The sequence below is a fragment of the Ovis canadensis genome, chromosome 7 (assembly GCF_042477335.2).
Source record: "Ovis canadensis isolate MfBH-ARS-UI-01 breed Bighorn chromosome 7, ARS-UI_OviCan_v2, whole genome shotgun sequence".
In the NCBI taxonomy this organism is placed as follows: Eukaryota; Metazoa; Chordata; class Mammalia; order Artiodactyla; family Bovidae; genus Ovis; species Ovis canadensis.
Window position 1 is genome coordinate 85,639,655 of NC_091251.1, and position 18,579 is coordinate 85,658,233.

At 36.9% G+C, this 18,579-nt stretch overlaps 1 protein-coding gene across 1 annotated transcript in view; it reads right to left on the reverse strand.

Annotated features, from left to right (window-relative positions):
• KCNH5 (potassium voltage-gated channel subfamily H member 5) overlaps positions 1–18,579 on the reverse strand; it is a 387,182-nt gene that overhangs the window by 316,071 nt on the left and 52,532 nt on the right. The window contains exon 5 of the mRNA XM_069596769.1: positions 8,745–8,860. Coding sequence (XP_069452870.1) covers positions 8,745–8,860 — 116 coding nt within the window. The remainder of the gene's footprint in view (positions 1–8,744; positions 8,861–18,579) is intronic.

Sequence of the window (18,579 nt, forward strand, 5' to 3'; positions counted from 1 at the left end):
CACACGGAGGGCAGAAAGAGATCAAAGAAAGGCAGACTTCGCCAGATTGGCAGGTGGCAGTTTTCATAGGCAAGGGAACTTACAAGGTTTTATCGGGTAGCCACAAAACCAGAGGTCTCAGAACCCACCCACCCAATCTTAAAAGTTTACACAGAGGTTTAACTGGCTTCAGTCACATATACAGTCCAGATGTTCTCAGCCACAGCTAGCTCTCTCAAGGTTGTATCCTTGAAAATGGCTCCCACAATGTGAATGGTGGGCAGAAAGTACATTTCAAGGACTAGGGAGGGGGTGAGGAGCTTCCAGTTGCCTGGGTCCAGCTCAAGGATCACCTGGCAGTCCCATCCTCTTGATGACCTCCTCCAACACCAACACTGATCCACAGCACTGCTGGACATCCACTACTGGAAGTGCCTTCTGCACATTCACTGGGCAAAAGTGCCTAGAATCACACATCTCACAGACTGTCCAGGTGTTATTTGCATGGCCCACCATTACCCATTCTTTACATATTTGGAATTTGAAGGAGCATAACTTTGATTCTAAAGGCTTTGCTGAACCTCAGGGCCCCACGATTGGTGATCTTGCTGTTGCATGGGACTCAACCAGGGCCCTAATGACGGGCACAGCAGTATCAGAGCTATAAATGTTATAGCCTGCTTTCCCCTGTTTCCCTTTCAATCAGATTTAAAGAATATTGGATTTCCTGCCCAGATGCAAATTTCCTTTAGAAAAAAATTCTAAATACTCAGGTTTGTTTCTCCATACCTTTTTGACAAATTGACAATTTTCCATACAAGGTTATATGAACATTGACTTATTCTGATTAGGTCTCATTAAAGAGACAATGAGAAAAAGCAGATGACAGTGCAAGAGCAGAGGTCTGGGCAACCCTGGGAAAAGGTAACAAACACAGGACTCAGCACTTCCTTCCAGAACCTGGAACATGGAAATTGTGAGAAGGAGTTGAAAAAGCAGGTTGAAGACCTCTGCTTTATGCCACCAATGAAGCTATAACTGAGTAAACCTGTGTATTAAGGAGTTTGTAAGTGGGACATTGATGAAAAATACTTTCAGCAGCTTTACCATCTTATACATTCAATTATTCACTGTCCCTAAAACTAACGGGACCCAGAAAGTAGGAGTCAACAAGTTCAAATTATAAAATCAAAAATGCACTAAATTTATGTCAATGCACAAATAGATGTAAACAAAAATACCTGTTAGCCTGTAATTTATATGCAACAAAGCAAAATAAGTAAACTAGCATTTTCTGAAATTTGAGACTTATCCTGAAGTCTCTCATATGTAGAACTTACACAACTGAAAACTAAGCATATAATATAATCATTGCTATTTTGAAATGTGAAAAAATCACTGATATTCTCTTTAGGTGTATATTATAATTAATGTTTTAAGCTTGGGAGTTATAAGAATTATTTATAAAGATTTTTACATATTTATGCTGATTATCAGTACCCCAGTAATGCTTTGTCCATGAGATCTTAAATTACTTAGCATCAAATTATCCTACAGGTAGATTAAGTTTCATGGTGAGATACAGAATTACATATAAAGACTCCTACAGAATCATGGCTTCTCCTTTACCTTTCAACCACAGATCTGTTCATTCCAACACCACTGTGTTAAACATAAAAATTTCCTTCATACTCAATCTTGGTATTATACCATCTGTATTTACACACTCTGTAGTTTGAGCACAAAGAAACACACTTAGAAAATAAACTCAGTGCCAGGTTGCATTAGGACCTTTATGGGCACTTGGTACTTTTGCCTTCCTGGACCCCTTCCTCCTTAAAAATAATAAAATAAAAATTATACTTTATTTAATATTTTTATTTATTTAAATATAAATGCAACATAAATGTATAAATTTTATTTAAAATTACTTTTTAATAAAAATATTAAATAGTTTAATATTTATATTTTATTTAAAATTATATTTTTATTTTAGCATTATTATAGAGATGAATATTTAATTATTTATTTTTTTACCTAAAAGTTCATTTTTTTCCTTCAACTGCTAGTAGAATTTCAGGCATCCTAGCAGACACCTAAAAGTGTTCTTGGTGCTACACTCTGTGCTAACAGACAAATTGGTCCCACTCAGCACCCTGGAATAATATAAGGTGTCTCCTCTAGAGATGAACTCACTCTTGAGTTCAGAATTTCCCAAATCTGGCTACAAACTAAAATCATCTAGAGAAGTTGTTAAAAATACAGTATACTCATGCTTAGACCCCATGCCAGAAAATAATTGAATTCATTTTGTGTATTAAATTAAATTCAGAGAATCTGTACTTTCAAAATCTTTCCAGGTGATGATAGCGTATAGTTCAAAATAAAAACCCTTGCTTCTGCACAACAAAGGAAAATATAAGCAAGGTGAAAAGACAGCCTTCTAAATGGGAGAAAATAATAGCAAATGAAGCAACTGACAAACAACTAATCTCAAAAATATACAAGCAATTTATGCAGCTCAACTCCAGAAAAATAAACGACCCAATCAAAACTGGGCCAAAGAACTAAATAGACATTTCTCCAAAGAAGACATGCAGATGGCTAACAAACACATGAAAAGATGCTCAACATCACTCATTATCAGAGAAATGCAAATCAAGACCACAGTGAGGTACCACTTCACACCAGTCAGAATGGCTGCGATCCAAAAGTCTGCAAGCAATAAATGCTGGAGAGGGTGTGGAGAAAAGGGAACCCTCTTGCATTGTTGGTGGGAATGCAAACTAGTACAGCCACTATGGAGAACAGTGTGGAGATTCCTTAAAAAATTGCAACTAGAACTGCCTTTATGACCCAGCAATCCCACTTCTGGGCATACACACCGAGGAAACCAAAATAGAAAGAGACACATGTACCCCAATGTTCATCACAGCACTGTTTATAATAGCCAGGACATGGAAACAACCTAGATGTCAATCAGCAGATGAATGGATAAGAAAGCTGTGGTACATATACACAATGGAGTATTATTCAGCCATTAAAAAGAATACATTTGAATCAGTTCTGATGAGATAGATGAAACTGGAGCCGATTATACAGAGTGAAGTAAGCCAGAAAGAAAAACACCAATACAGTATACTAACACATATATATGGAATTTAGAAAGATGTTAATGATGACCCTGTATGTGAGACAGCAAAAGAGACACAGATGTGTAGAGCGGACTTTTGGACTCTTTGGGAGAGGGAGAGGGTGGGATGATTTGGGAGAATGGCATTGAAACATGTATACTATCATGTAAGAAACAAATCACCAGTCTATGTTTGATGCAAGATACAGGATGCTTGGGGCTGGTGCATGGGGATGATCCAGAGAGATGATATGGGGTGGGAGGTGGGAGGGGGGTTCATGTTTGGGAACTCATGTACACCCGTGGTGGATTCATGTCAATATATGGCAAAACCAATACAGTATTGTAAAGTAAAATAAAGTAAAAATAAAAATTAAAAAAAAAAAACCTTGTCTTCTATTTCTTTAAACATTTATAACCCAGTTCTTCAGATGGTGACTTGAATTTTTAAAGCAATCCAAAACTGCTCCAAGACAAAAAGGAGGAGCAGGAAGAGTAGGAGAAGAAAGGCAACACCGACAAAGCAAGGCATGGGACACACCGTGTGCTTCAGTTTTGATGTTTCTCCTGTGTAGAGCACTGCTTTAGTCTCAGCGCCGTCACTGGGGCTTTTCTATAAAGCAGTGAGTAACAACTGTTCACTTTATTTCATTTGTACTTTCAGGAGCAGTAAGCCTTGGATAGATGGGGATGAAATCACATGTCCTGATGTATTTTTGTACTGATACAGACACATTCTTTCTCTCTGAATATCGGGAGCACACTGACTCTAAAGGAATCAGAACCACAGATGTGAGTGGAAGCTGAATTCAATCAGTAGAATGTCAGAGCATGTTGAAAACTGATGAATTGCCTACACAGACACCAGAATCCTTGAAACTGGGGATCAGCTCTAAATTTAAGAGGCCTAGTGGAAATACGATAAAATGTATATGTGTTGGAAAAAGTGAAAGGGCCTGAAATTTAACAGCAAATCCAAATACTCAAGCTGAGCAAATTACATGATTCTGACTACAACTGGAAAAATTGTCTTTCTGCTAACTTGGTGCCCCTTTTCAGTCAGTCTTTGAAAACCTAAGAGTACACATACACTAAATCTCTGTAGAAAACCTTGTTATTTCCACATGTTCTCTGAAATCAAGGCCTAAGATCTGACATAAAGCAGTTTTGTATCTGAATCAGCTTTATAAATTAGGGATGACTGATAAAGAAATGAACAATAACCAAAAGGCAAAGTAAAGGAAAAAAAATCAGATGGGAAGAAACAGGAATGAAAATTCATCAAGAGTAAAAATGAAAAGTGATGAGCTGTCCAGGGGATAGGAACTCTCCATTTGAGGCAGAGGAAAAAACCATCTTCAGTGATTTGGGGTGCTAAGGTAGAAATTTTTCCTCTCTATAGTCTCTTTCCTCATGTTCTTGCCCAGTTGTATTAACAAAAAAAGAAAAACTAAATAGGGTGTAGTTAAGACCTAGAAAGAATCATGACAAAAAAAAATCAGTAGTCACAGAAACAAGCTCCTACATTTTACCTTGATTTATAGAAAGAAACGAACAACCGAAGGCAGAAGAGAAAGGAGCTTCAAAATCAAGTAGCACTTAGTAAAAAACATTATATGAAAAAGGAAGTTGTATCTGAGTGCATTAAATCTTGTGTCAACTGTATATTATCTTTTAAAATATTATGATGACTATTATCATTTAACATTTGATTTGTTAATGTCTTACTTGGGTTTTTAAAAACATTTCTACACATCAAAGTATTACTCTCTCCTCAAAGGTACCAGAAAATCAGACACATGGCCCTGTTAGCTATGTTCCAAGGAAAACTACAGAACCCTCCAATTTGAAGAATATACTTTGTTCCCTAACTTTCTCCAAATGAAATTTAGTATCTGCAACAAGTTAAGAAAGTTACTCTGGAGAAATTCAGCTAATCTTTCATCAGCAAAACAAACTGAGGAACTTACATATTTAATTGTATCTTTCTCTTCCTTGGTTAGTTACCTCAGAATATTCTGTGAGTGCCCAGTAAGTGCTCAGCACAGTTTTTGGTAACTTGATTAACTATTTTGTCATCTTTTGTACCAGTAAGACACAAGATGATTATGTAAAACATGTCAACAGCAAAATTTCTAGCTGCCTTGGAGTTCTGTCCTCATTCCTTTTCAGTATACTCTGTATGGGTAACATCACCCAGTCCTCTGACTTAAACAGCCATATCTGTGAGGATGATACCAAGGCCTGCAACTCAAACATAGATACCCCCTTGAGAGGCAGACCCATAAATCCCACTTCCTTTTAAAGATCTCCACTTGAATTTCCTGTCAGGAACTTCAAACTTAGTATGCCCAAGAGTAAATCTACTATCATTGCTCCCAAACCTTCTTTTCTTCCTCTTCTATCTGAGATTTTATTAACCAACAGTAGCCACCATCTGTTAAAGTGCTGCACTCAATATGCTAGCAAATTTGGAAAATGTAGCAGTGGCCACAGGTCTTGAAAAGGTCAGTCTTCATTCTAATCCCAAAGAAGGGCAATGCCAAAGAACGTTCAAACTTTCATACAAGTGCACTTATTTCACATGCTGGTAAGATTATGCTCAACATCCTTCAAGCTAGGCTTCAGCAATACATGAACTTCCAGATGTACCAGCTGGATTTAGAAAAGGCAGAGGAAACAGATCAAATATTTTGCCAATATCCACTGGATCATAGAAAAAGCAAGAGAATTCCAGAAAAACATCTACTTCTGCTTCATTGACTATGCTAAAGTCTTTGATTGTGTGGCTCACAACAAAATGTGGGAAATTCTTAAAGAGATGGGAATACCAGACCACCTGACCTGTCTCCTGATAAACCTATATGCAAGTCAAGAAGCAACAGTTAGAACCAGACATGAAACAACTGACTGGTTCAAAATTGGGAAAGGAGTACTACAAGGCTGTATGTTGTCACCCTGCTTATTTAACTTATATGCAGAGTGCATCAGTGAAATGCTGGGCTGGATGAATCATAAGCTGGAATCAAGATTGCCAGGAGAAATATCAACAGCTCCAGATATGCAGATGATACTACCCTAATGGCAGAAAGTAAAGAGGACCTAAAGAGCATCTTGATGAGGGTGAAAGAGGAGAGTGAAAAACCTGGCTTAAAATTCAACATTCAAAAAACTAAGATCTTGGCATCCAGTCACATCACTTCATGGCAAATACAAGGGGAAAAAATGAAAGTAGTGATAGATTTTATCTGGGGGATCTCCAAGAATCCACCTGTAATGCAGGAGACCCCGGTTTGATTCCTGGGTTGGGAAGATCCCCTGGAGAAGGGAAAGGCTACCCACACCAGTATTCCAGTCTGGAGAAATCCATGGACTGTATAATCCATGTGGTCACAAAGAGTCGGTCATGACTGAGCAACTTTCACTTTCACTTTCAAAACCCCTGCAGACGATGATTGTAGCCATGAAATTAAAAGACCCTTGCTCCTTGGAAAAAGAACTCTGAAAAACCTACACAGAATATTAAAACAGAAAGACATCACTTTGCTGACAAAGGTCCCTAGAGTCAAATTATGGCTTTTCCAGTAGTCATATACAGATGTGAGAGCTGGACCATAAAGAAGACCGAGCACTGAAGAACTGATGCTTTCAAACTGTGGTGTTGGAAGACTCGAGAGTTGCTTGTACTGTAAGGAGATCAAACCAGTCAATACTCAAGGAAATCAACCCTGAATATTCATTGGAAGGAAGCTCCAATACTTTGTCCAACTGATGTGAAGAACTGATGTGGTCTTCTCACCAGAGAAGACCCTGATACTGGGAAAGACTGAAGGCAAAAGGAGAAGAGGGAGGCAGAGAATGAGATGGTTAGATACCACCACCGACTTAATAGATATGAATTTGGGCAAACTCAGGACAGGAAAACTTGGCATGCTGCAGTCCATGGGATCGCAGAGTTGGACACAACAACTGAACAACAACAATACTATCTGTCCATCCAGCTGTTCAAGCCAAAAACATAGAGTTGACCTTGACTCATCCCCTTTCTCACATTCATTTCTAAACATCAGCAAATGTGTTGACTCTAATCTTAGTACATCTGCAATCTGTCCTCTTCTGCTACTGGCCCCCTTGCTTAAGGTCATAGTTGTCCAAGCTGAATTACTACCAGAACCTCTCAGCTTGTTTCTCTAGTTACCATTTCAACATAGAGCCACTAGGTCACACAAGGGTTCTTGACCATTTTTGTGCCATGGGCCTCTTGGGAATCTGGTGACATCTATGGATATCAACTTCTTAGAATAATGTTTTCAAATTAGTACAGTTAAAACAGGATTACAAATACCATGGAGACCAATCTCCCTTTGAGAGGTTTGTGAAGCACAAATACAACCATATAATTTCCCTGGCACATGGGACACCAACCACTTCTGTTCACTATATACCACCTTAACCTTTCCTTTCCTACCTGACTTCATTCACATTGAATTCACAGTCAAAGGCACGATACTATCTCATCGCTGAGTCTTTGGACATACTGGCCTCTCTGGCATAAATGACCTTCATCTCTTCTTCACTACATTTTTCCTTCAAGATTCACTCAGCCCAATAATTCTGGAGAAAACTCTAATTCGAAAAGATACATGCACCCTAATATGTATAACAGAACTATTTATAATAGCCAAGACACGGAAGTAATCTCTATGTCCATGGACAGAGAAATAGATGTGGTACATATATACAATGGAATATTACTCATCCATTACAAAGAATGAAATAATGCCATTTACAGCAACATGGATGGATCTGGAGATTATCAAACTACGTGAAGTCAGTCAGACAAAGAAAGACAAATATCATATATCACTGATATATAGAATATAAAATATGATACCAATTAACTTATTTACAGACTAGAAACAGACTCACAGACTTTGAAAACAAACTTAAAGTAACCAAAGGGGAAGGAGGGAGTGAAAAATTAGGAGCTTAGAATTAGCAGATACAAACTACTATGCATAAAATAGATAAACAACACATATTTAAAATTTTATAATAACTACTATATAGTCAATGTCTTATAATAACCTATAATTCAAAGAAAATGAAAAATACATACTATATTATAAATATATAGAGAGATAATCACTTTGCTGTATACCAGACACTAATAACAACATTTAAAATCAACTATAATTTTTTTAAAAAATTCACTTAGCCCAAGTATCATCTCATTCAGGTACCACCCCTCTTCTCTGATGGATATTTAACTCCTTGATGACAGGGTCCATGCCCTATTCATCTTTATATCCTTTGCATAGTACCAAGCATAGAGCAAACCCTCAATAAGTCTATGCTGCACACACAAGTGAATGAATGAACTTGCTATCTCATTTGCTCAAAGAAAACCTCATATTCTACAGACATCACCTGGGATGTTGTAAAGTACCTTCCCATTTTCAAAGTAGGAGAGCATAAAAAGAAATTTATGAAATTTCTACAATTCTACAAGGGAAAATTAACACATAAGTATTTGTAAAATAATAGACAGAAATATCAATATTGAGACATTTGGACGGGGGAAATGTACCACCACCAGCATGTTGAGAAGTAAAGTTAATCTTGCACTTACTTCAGCTAGTCTTGAATGTTTGTGGACCACCTCTGTTTTATTCATTGGCGTGAGCTGTTGCAAAACACTTCTGCTATTTGTCAAAGCCCGTGTCAATCGGGCAAATTTTGTCCAACCTTAAAAATAAGGAAAGAAAGTCTCAGTTTTTCACACATAATGAATATAGAAGTCAATATTCTTGCTCATATTCAAGGGATCTCAGAAATAGAATAAGTAATGAAAAGTTAGCACTTCATACTAATGAAAATGCAGAACTAATGAAAAGTATCAACCTAACACATTTTATTTTTACACAGGCATCATCATATACTTCAAGGGCAGTTATAAAATAATAAGTAAATTTTATGTGTGATCTTTGTGTTTTGTGCAAATCTATTAATATCATATAGTCCAAACAGCTAGGTGTCCATAAAATTCTATCCTCTCCCTTGCATTGTATAGGTTTGTTATTGGGAAACAGTTGCTCAGCCAGGAATGCGTTTTCCAGCATTCTGTGCCTCTAGGTAAGGGCATGTCTCTAGTTCTCAGCAATGGAATGAGAGCAGAAGTGATGTGTGTCACTTCCATGCATGCAACAACTTAAGAGGCAAATGAAACTTCTCCATACTTTCTCTCTTCTTCTGCTTGCTGTATGAAAATGACAATAAGGCCCCAGGGGATGGCAAAGCCACTGAATCAGAGCATAGAAGAATGCCATATGCCAAGGATCAATTGCTTGGATTGTTATATGAGCAAGAAATAGGCTTCTATTGTGTTAAACTACTTAAGTTGGGGGATATTCATTATCGAAGGTAGCATTACCATAATAAAAACAGTCATTGTGTACTTATGTGAAGATACGCATACATAAGAGAATAAAGTCCAACTTCAACAAATCTCACATACTGTAGTTCATATCACACAGCTCCATCTTCTTTGTAACATAGTAAAATGTTATTTCTCTCTTACTAACAATTTCACTGGTATTTAAGGACTATTTTGGGAATATATAGAATCTTTAATAACATTTTCTATAAGTGTAGTAACTTTAACTTCTGAGGGGAAGGAATGTGAATTTAATTTAAAAAAAAAAGAATTTTCTTCCATTATTTACATTATTAAAATCATTAATTTTTCATTATTAAGCTAATTAACTTTAAGGGAACGTCAATGAGATGTGACCAAGTGGAACAAAACCAACCACAGTCTGCTCCTATCTCAATTAGCCTTTCTCTAGCTATCCCAAAAAGCTCTAATCTATTACAAACTCCATTAAGATCACTTGATAATTTCCACAATACTACCTTTAACTAGGGTATTTACCAAACAACTCCTTAAAAATGAAAACTCATGATGGTCCAGTGGAATGACTCTAACGGAATTGATGAAATTTCAGACAATGTGACAAAAAATGAAGGAAGAAATCCTGGGCAAACACAACCAAATGTCTTTCAAGCCACACAAGGTAGATGACATCATACTTTACTGCTATTCTTCAGTCTAATTCTGGCTTCATTTAGGCTTTATATTGTCCCATCAATTCAGCTCACTCTGTGATATCAACTATTGGATTGGGGGAAAGAGTAAACTGGTACTGGTTGATAGAAGATTCTTTATTCTTTTTCATTAACACTGCTCATCCTAGTGACTAGAATGTTAGGTTTTGGAAATTGTATGCATCCCTAAAGTTTGCCCTGGGCAATATGCTAGAAAAACAAGGAAGCACCAGATATGCCATCAACTCTAAGAACTAAACATCAACATAAAATACTATCAAGCAATCTATATCACCAACTTAGACTTTTCTTCCAAGTACTAGACCTATGTCTAATTGGCCATTGGTCACCTCTTACTCAGATGACTCTTGACATGTTCAAAACTGATCTTAACATCACCTTCTCCCCACATCTCCGACTCCGCTTTTTTCATGGATTCTTGGTCTTAGTGAATGACTCAACAATATTTCCAGCTGTCTGAATCAGAAATTTGAGATTCACCAGCCTCCTTTACTATCACATCACACACACACACACACACACACACACACACACACACACACACACACACACACACACATCCAATTCCTTCCATAAATATCCTAAAATTTAATCTCCTTTCTCCATCGCTAATATGTCATGTCATATATATCATCTTTCACCTGAGTTGGACAGTAGCTCCTAAAAACTATAGTCTATATTCTGTTCTCTGACTACATATTTTCCACATTGCTGCCAGAGTTCTTTCTACAGCACAAGTTTTACTATGCCCTTCTCCCATTTTTAATTCTTTAAGAGATCCCTAGAGGTCATCAGGATAACACTGAATATCCTTGGTATATGTGTCCTTTAGTTTCACTTCTCATACACACTCTGTACTCAAATCACTACCAAATTAAAACGACAAATTGAAAAACAAAAGTAAGTCCATTAGGAATTCTTTGTTCACCCTATGACATTCAATGCTTTCATGCTTTCACACGTTATAATCATGCTGCCTGCCTGAAATGCTTTTTCCCTTCCCATCATTCTGGCTAATGCTTACTGGTACCTCCAAACTCAAAGCATTCTGGGATCCACTGGAAGCTTCTTGGATCCACCCATTAGAGATGTACTCTCCTCTGTGCATTCACACTACAGGATACATACCTCACATGGCACTAGCAATACTAACGCAGTCACTGATAAGCATGTCAGTCACTCCTATTACACTGCATTCCTCTCTCCATTCTCAGAACTTGGTAGAGGCTTGCCATAAAATAGACCTTTAATTGACTAACTAATCAAAAGTTACTTGTAACTTTAAAAATAAGCTGCTTGAACATTAATATGAAATATTGTCATGTATTATTATCACTGGGTTTTGGTTTGGTTTTCGATTTATTAGGTTAAAATGATGAGGATGTCCTCAGATGACAGAGACTATATTGGCAGCAGGTGTGTTAAAATATTTCCTGTTGATCATTTCTCTTTTTACAGCAACTGAGTATTATAATCGCAGTGAATATTTTTAGAAACTTCCAAGTCAACATTGATTCAGTTCCTTTTCTTTTTCTCTGGCTGAGCCACAAGTCTTGCAGGATCTTAGTTCCCTGATGAGAGATCAAACTCAGGCCCTCAACAATGAAATCACAGAGTCCTAGCAACTGGACTGCCAAGAATTACTGCAAGTCAATCTTATAGTAACTTAAGGTTCATATTTCTAAGATAAATAAGGCTGCACCTATTAGTACATCTGATTATTAGATTAAAAGAGAAGATAATTTTTATTTCCTATGTGTGATAATGGTTTGTTCAGAAAGTATTTTTAAAAAATTAAAGGAGACATCAAAAGAATAAGTTCAATAACACATGGAAGAATACAAATCATCTAATACCATGTGTTCACTCTTTTCCTAGGATAGTACAGGGAAGCAAATGTGTGAGGAAGGAGAAACATGATGATGAATCTTTATCATCATCCTCTGGCTTTCTATTTCAAGAATCGTGAGGACACACTACCGTTTCTTAATGAGGAAGCAGCAGTTCCTCATTTAAACATAAAACAAACGTGCTTGTGTATGTGTATCTCATTTTACACATGAAGTCAACATAATCACGAACTATTTCATCCCTTTACCTTATTTCAATGTCCTGGAGGAAGACAAAATGTTAAAACTGTGAAAATAAAACACATACACTTTTCTTCATGGTAAACAGTAGAAAGAAACGGAAAGAAAAACGTTAATTCTTCAACCTGAAACTTTATTCTGTGTGAGACAACCCTTAAACATAGATGAAAGGGGAGTTTACTGCATGATATGACTTTTAGGTGCCAGATTTTATTCTTTCTATCCCTGTTGTCTAGTTCCATGACTGGCACATAGTGGGCACTAGACACATTTTTGAATGAATGAGAACATTAGTTTAAAAGATATATAGAAATTAACAAGGCACCCAGATCATATGTATTAATAGTTAAAATTAGAAAATAAAGAAGCAAATCTTCTGGTTTTCTATGTTCAGCTCTTAGCAGATACTAATACAACTCTGTCTTGTGAAGGAAGGGCTTTGGGTTGGAGAAGCTAGAAAGGGTATGGTAGAGGGTTGAGGAGGAAGCGTGGAGGACTATAATTTTTCTCTCAAAATGAAAACTGGGGAGTTGCTAATAGAAAAAATAAAAGGTGGTGACAACTGTCAAACTGACTCAGACATACTGAGAGAAGTTTAGAAGGAAATATCAATACTTGGTAAGGATTCTTCCTAGAGACAGCAAAGGCAGTTGTCTAATCATTTAACCATTTAAGAGCTTCAATATCAAAATGCTCGCAGAGCTAGAAAACCAATGCAAAGCCGAGGAGTGTTTTGATTCACATTTAAATCAAAGGGAGCACTCAAAGATGCACTCCCTAAATTGCTCAGTGATCTTTTCTCTCTGGTGAGAGCTTTCTTGCAGTCCTCAGTTCTAAAGAGCATTGTTTTCTTTATGCTGTCCCTCTATCCTCACTCTCAGCAGATTACCTTACCAAATATGTTATTAAAAAAACAGAAGACAGAGGAAACACAACAGCCTTCAACTTTCCTTCTGTTCCCTCCATCTCAAGTTCCACCCAACCATGGTAACTGATTCTTGCCTGTACCTTTATTATCTCAGAGAATTAGGTATTTTCTTTTTTCTGATCATGTATATATTCTACTTACTAACAGTTAAATGGCTTCTAGATTTTTCACTATCACTAACAACGCCGCAGTGAATTTCCTTATACCCTATATCTTTGTGCTCTTGGATACATCTGGAATTGCCCGTGTGATTAGATGAATTAGTTCCTTTGATCTGTCAGCAGCCCCCACTAAACAGTCAAACTTTGAAAATGTTAAGCAGTCACACTGTCTAGGTCAGAGGGAAAAAAAGGCATATCAGCAGTTCTAACTTTCCCCAGCGATACATTTACTGATTTCACCTTTACTGAGACCTAACTGGTGTGACTGATTATTCAGCACAGTTCGCTGATGTTACTTAGATGTGGTCGATATGGGGTAATGTGAACAGACAGCTGAATATGAAGAGCCTAATACTTGCTCTATAAGTTGTTCATGGCATTATGAGAACATTTGTTCTCCTAAAAGCTTAGGATGCCAACTCCTTCTTAATAAAACATTAGTTTAGCTCTATTGGGTTGCAATTAACCTCTTTGTCATGGACTGCCTAATCTTAAAAATAAAAGGAAGTCACAGAGGCAGTTCAATCAATCTACTAGACTGCAACACAAGATTCTAATCTATAAGAAAAAAGCTTAGGTAAACAATTATACTCTTGGCCAAAGAGACTACATGGTATAATTACTCATATTTCATCTGTTGTTTCCTCTCTAAAGAAAACCATTGGCTTCCTACAAGGGGAAGGCTGCTATTTTTACTGTTATTTTCATTCTACAGGAACTTTTTTTGTCTCAATTATTGGCACAAAGATGCCATAACTATTTGGCACAGGATATTTCACACTGTTAAGTGTCTTGGCAGTTTGTGAATCTGTTTGAAAATACTGTACTATACAAATGGGCAGAGATTTGAGCCATCGCTTTTAGAACACATATGGATAATCAACAGAATGGATTTCTTGGTTGTCATTTTTCCCCTTTGTATTATTATAAATGATGTATCAGGTACCACTGACTAATAATCTGAGCAACAGTTCCAGGACCTCAGTATCAGAAACAAGAGATAAAAACACTTTTCCCTTCTTGAATTATCATCAGTAAATTCTGTTGATTCAAAACAGTACAGTCCTGTCAGAATCAGACTGTTCTCAACCTGTGCTTCATCTTTGTAGGGAAAAAGGAAAGCAGGGGGTTTAAGGTGGCCAAACCCCAATAAGTATCCACTGGAAAGGGAGAAGGCAGCATGGTTCAATAGAGAGAACACTGGATTGAAAATCAGTCAGACTTTGAGCGTCAGAATCTTCAGCAGTAAAATGGAGATAATAACACTAATTTTCAGAATTATAGGAATGAGCTATAAAGAATACAGAGCTCCTGACACATATTAACTGCTTCATCAAGACTGGTTTCTTCCCCTTCAATAGTTTCTGCTACCACCCATCATGTATATATAAGTTGACATCACTCGGGACCATTCATTTTAAAGGCAGAAATTCATCTAGAATGAAGTTTTGGTGATCATAGGATTCATTATGAGGAAGTGCTACTCTCAAATTAGTTGGCTGCCATTATACTCTACTCACCATTCCAGATACAACTTAGAAGTACAATTCACAGTTAGCCAATTTACTCAGGTTTTTGACCTATATGTCCGAGTTTCTTGGTAAAAACACCAATATAAGCCGAAGGAGACTGATACCAATTCCAATCACTTTTGTCACATTCTTAAAAGATATGGGCCTTCGTTCCAATCACTGCCCCTTTTCCACATTAAAAAAAGGTAAAATGGCCTTGTTCTAGAAATGTTTTAGAAAGTTATATCCTGGCTTTCCTATGTGTGGATTCACTTGTTTGTTCTGCATTTAAAACACTATTTTCTATATCTGCAGCCAAGCTTTTATTATCTAAGTATTGCTTTAAATTTTTGCAAACACCTTCAACCTACTCTGTTGCAAATATCCTCAGCTCCTGATCCCTTCTCCCTGATCCTTGAGCTCCCTGATTCTTTTCATCTTGCTCACCTAACCAAATCCCAATTCTGGTTGGATCCAACTCACCTACTTCACCATCTACACACCTTTGACCATACTAGGGTGGAGTAAACACATAATCATGCTCATAGATACTAATGAAGTGTATGACCACAAGTCTCACGTGGACCTTAGTGCTGCACTGAAAACCTGCTGAATTTAACCTTAGCCACTCACTGCTCCACTCTCTACACAACTGTTTCATATCTCCTCCTCCTCTCTCCTTCAACCTCTCCTTACCTCCTCACCATCCTTAATCTCAGTTGATAACCATGTTTCCTCTTTTACTGAGAAAATAAGAGTAATCAGAAGAAAGCTTCCATTATATATCAACGTTTTCACACCACCCCTCTCCCCATTAGGATATGATGGAAGGAACTTTGTATCTCCAAGACCTAGTTAATAGTGCCAGCACCATACTGTGTCCTCAGTCAGCATGCTTGGTTGGGGAAAAATAAATAAATAAAATAAACAAAAAGAACAAATGCTCCTAGAAGAGTCACAAAAAGGCTCATGTTAAGTAACTCTGGTGCCCAAGGTAGAATCTAAAGTAAGATTACTATATATGTAGAATCTAGAGAAAATGGCACAGATGAACCTGTTTTCAAGGCAGGAAGAGAGATGCAGACATACAGAATGGACATGTGGGCATGGTGCAGGGTGGGGTAGGGTGGGGTGAAGAGAGAGAGATTAGGATTAACATATATACACCACCGTGTGTTAAATAGATAGTTGGTGAGAAGCTTCTCTAAGCACAAGTTCAGCAAGGTGTTCTGTGATGATCTAGAGAGGTGAGAGGAGGCTGTGGGAGGGAGCTCCAAGAGGGAAGGGATGTATGTATATGACTGATTCACTTGATTGTACAGCAGGAACTAACACAGAATGCAAAGCATTTATATTCCAATAAAAACATAAGATTGCTGCCTCCATGTTCAATGTTCTATACTCGAACCATACTGATACTCTGGTGTTATCACAAAATCTCATCTGCTCTTTCCCAAAAGTTCTATGGTTCCCCTTTGCTCAAACTAAAAAGTTGAAAGATGCATTTTTGCACCAAGTTTTCAAAATATACTTTCTGATATGCTAGCTTCATAGGGATAGTTGGATGATTGCTTAATGGCATAAATATTTTAGCTCTATTGAATTTTTCATATTAAATTTACAACTCACATGAATAATAGAAAGTAGCTCATATACACCATTCACAGTTACATTGTTCAATACTTTTTTCGAAATCTGTTATGTATTTGAAAGGTGTGGAGGAGTCTCAAAGTAAAAAATCTATTTAAAATAAGCTCTTCCACTACAAATTCTGGTTTGGAAAGAGATATTTTACTCTAAGGTGTTCACAATGAGGTTGATTTTCCCTATAAATTTTAATTTACAGGTCTATTGAACAGATTACTCAAAACTCAAGTGGTCTTGAGTTGTCTCGAGTTTATTTAAATGGAGTTCATTTTTGTAAGAATAAAATAATCCATTCAAAAGAGAAAGAGTTCCATGAGTCTGATGAAAGGATGCAGAGAGATGGAGGTAGAGGCAGATAAATGGAGAGCTATTAGCTTGAGAAATAAAGGTCAGTCTGCAACATTAGCACCCTTTCTCCCAACCTCATTGTAAAATGCTGTCAACTTTTAGTTTCCATAAACAGATACCACCATTAATGTTCAGCAGGTCAAACCTATGAGAAAGCACTGTACTTTTCTTGGCCAACTTTAGCTGTGCCATGAAGTCAGTTAAAATGAATGAGAAAAACAATAACCATTAAATATGAAAGTTAAAAATGTATAAATATTTTTGAGGGGAAAAGTCTGTAGTTTTTCACTCAGTCTGGCAATCACTCATGTATTATTCATGCAAGAAAAATTCATCTGAAGGATATGCTGGGTCACAAGTTTTATTTTAGAATATAGCACTTTATCAAAATTTACAAACAATTCACTGAAGCTCAATATTAAAAAAACAAACAATCAAATCAAAAAACTAGGCAGAAGACAAGAATAGATGTTTCTCCAGAGAAGACATACAGATGGCCAAGAGGCACATGTTCAACATCGCTGATTATTATAAGAGAAAAACAAATCAAAACTATAATGATATATCACCTCACACTTGTCAGAATGACCTTCATCAAAGTCTGCTGCTGCTGCTAAGTCACTTCAGTCATGTCCGACTCTGTGTGACCCCATAGATGGCAGCCCACCAGGCTCCCCCATCCCTAGGATTCTCTAGGCAAGAACACTGGAGTGGGTTGCCAGTTCCTTCCCCAATTCATGAAAGTGAAAAGTGAAAGTGAAGTCGCTCAGTTGTGTACGACTCCTGGCGACATCAAAGTCTACAAACAATAAATACAAGCAAGGGCAGGGAGAAAAGGCAACTCTCCCATACTGTCAGTGGGAATGTAAATTGGTGCAGCCACTGTGGAAAATAGTATGGAGATTCCTTAAGAAAACTAAAGATAGATCTACCATATAACCCAGCAATCCCACGCCTGAGCATATATCACAAGAAAAACGTGGTTCGAAAGGGTATGTGCACTGCGATGTTCATTGCAGCACCATTTACAACAGCCAGGACATGAAAGCAACCTAAAAGTCCATCAAGAGATGAGTGAATAAAGATGTGCTATAAATAAACAAATATATATATATATATACACATATACATAGGAATATAACTCAGTCATTAAAAAGATTGAAATAACGCCATCTGCAGCAACATGGATGGACCTGGAGATTATCAAAATAAGTGAAGTCAGTCAGACAGAGAAAGATAAATATCATAAGATATCACTTATATGCAGAATGTTTAAAAAATGATACAAACAGATACATACAAAACAGAAACAGACTAACAGAGAACAAACTTACGGTTACCAGGGGGTAAGGGAGATTGACATGTGCACATTGCTATATTTAAATGGATAACCAATAAGGACCTACTGTATAGCATAGGGAACTCTGCCCAATACTTTGCAATAAATTAAATGGGAAAAGAATTTGAAAAAGAATAGACACATGTTTATGTATAATTGAATCACTTTGTTGTACACCTGAAACTATTAATAACACAACATAGTTAATCAACTCTATTCTACCATAAAATAAAAATTAAAAATATATATATGGCACTTTAAGATACAGACAGCTGTTAGCTGCAGGTTTTTTATAAATGTTTCTTGTCAAGTTAA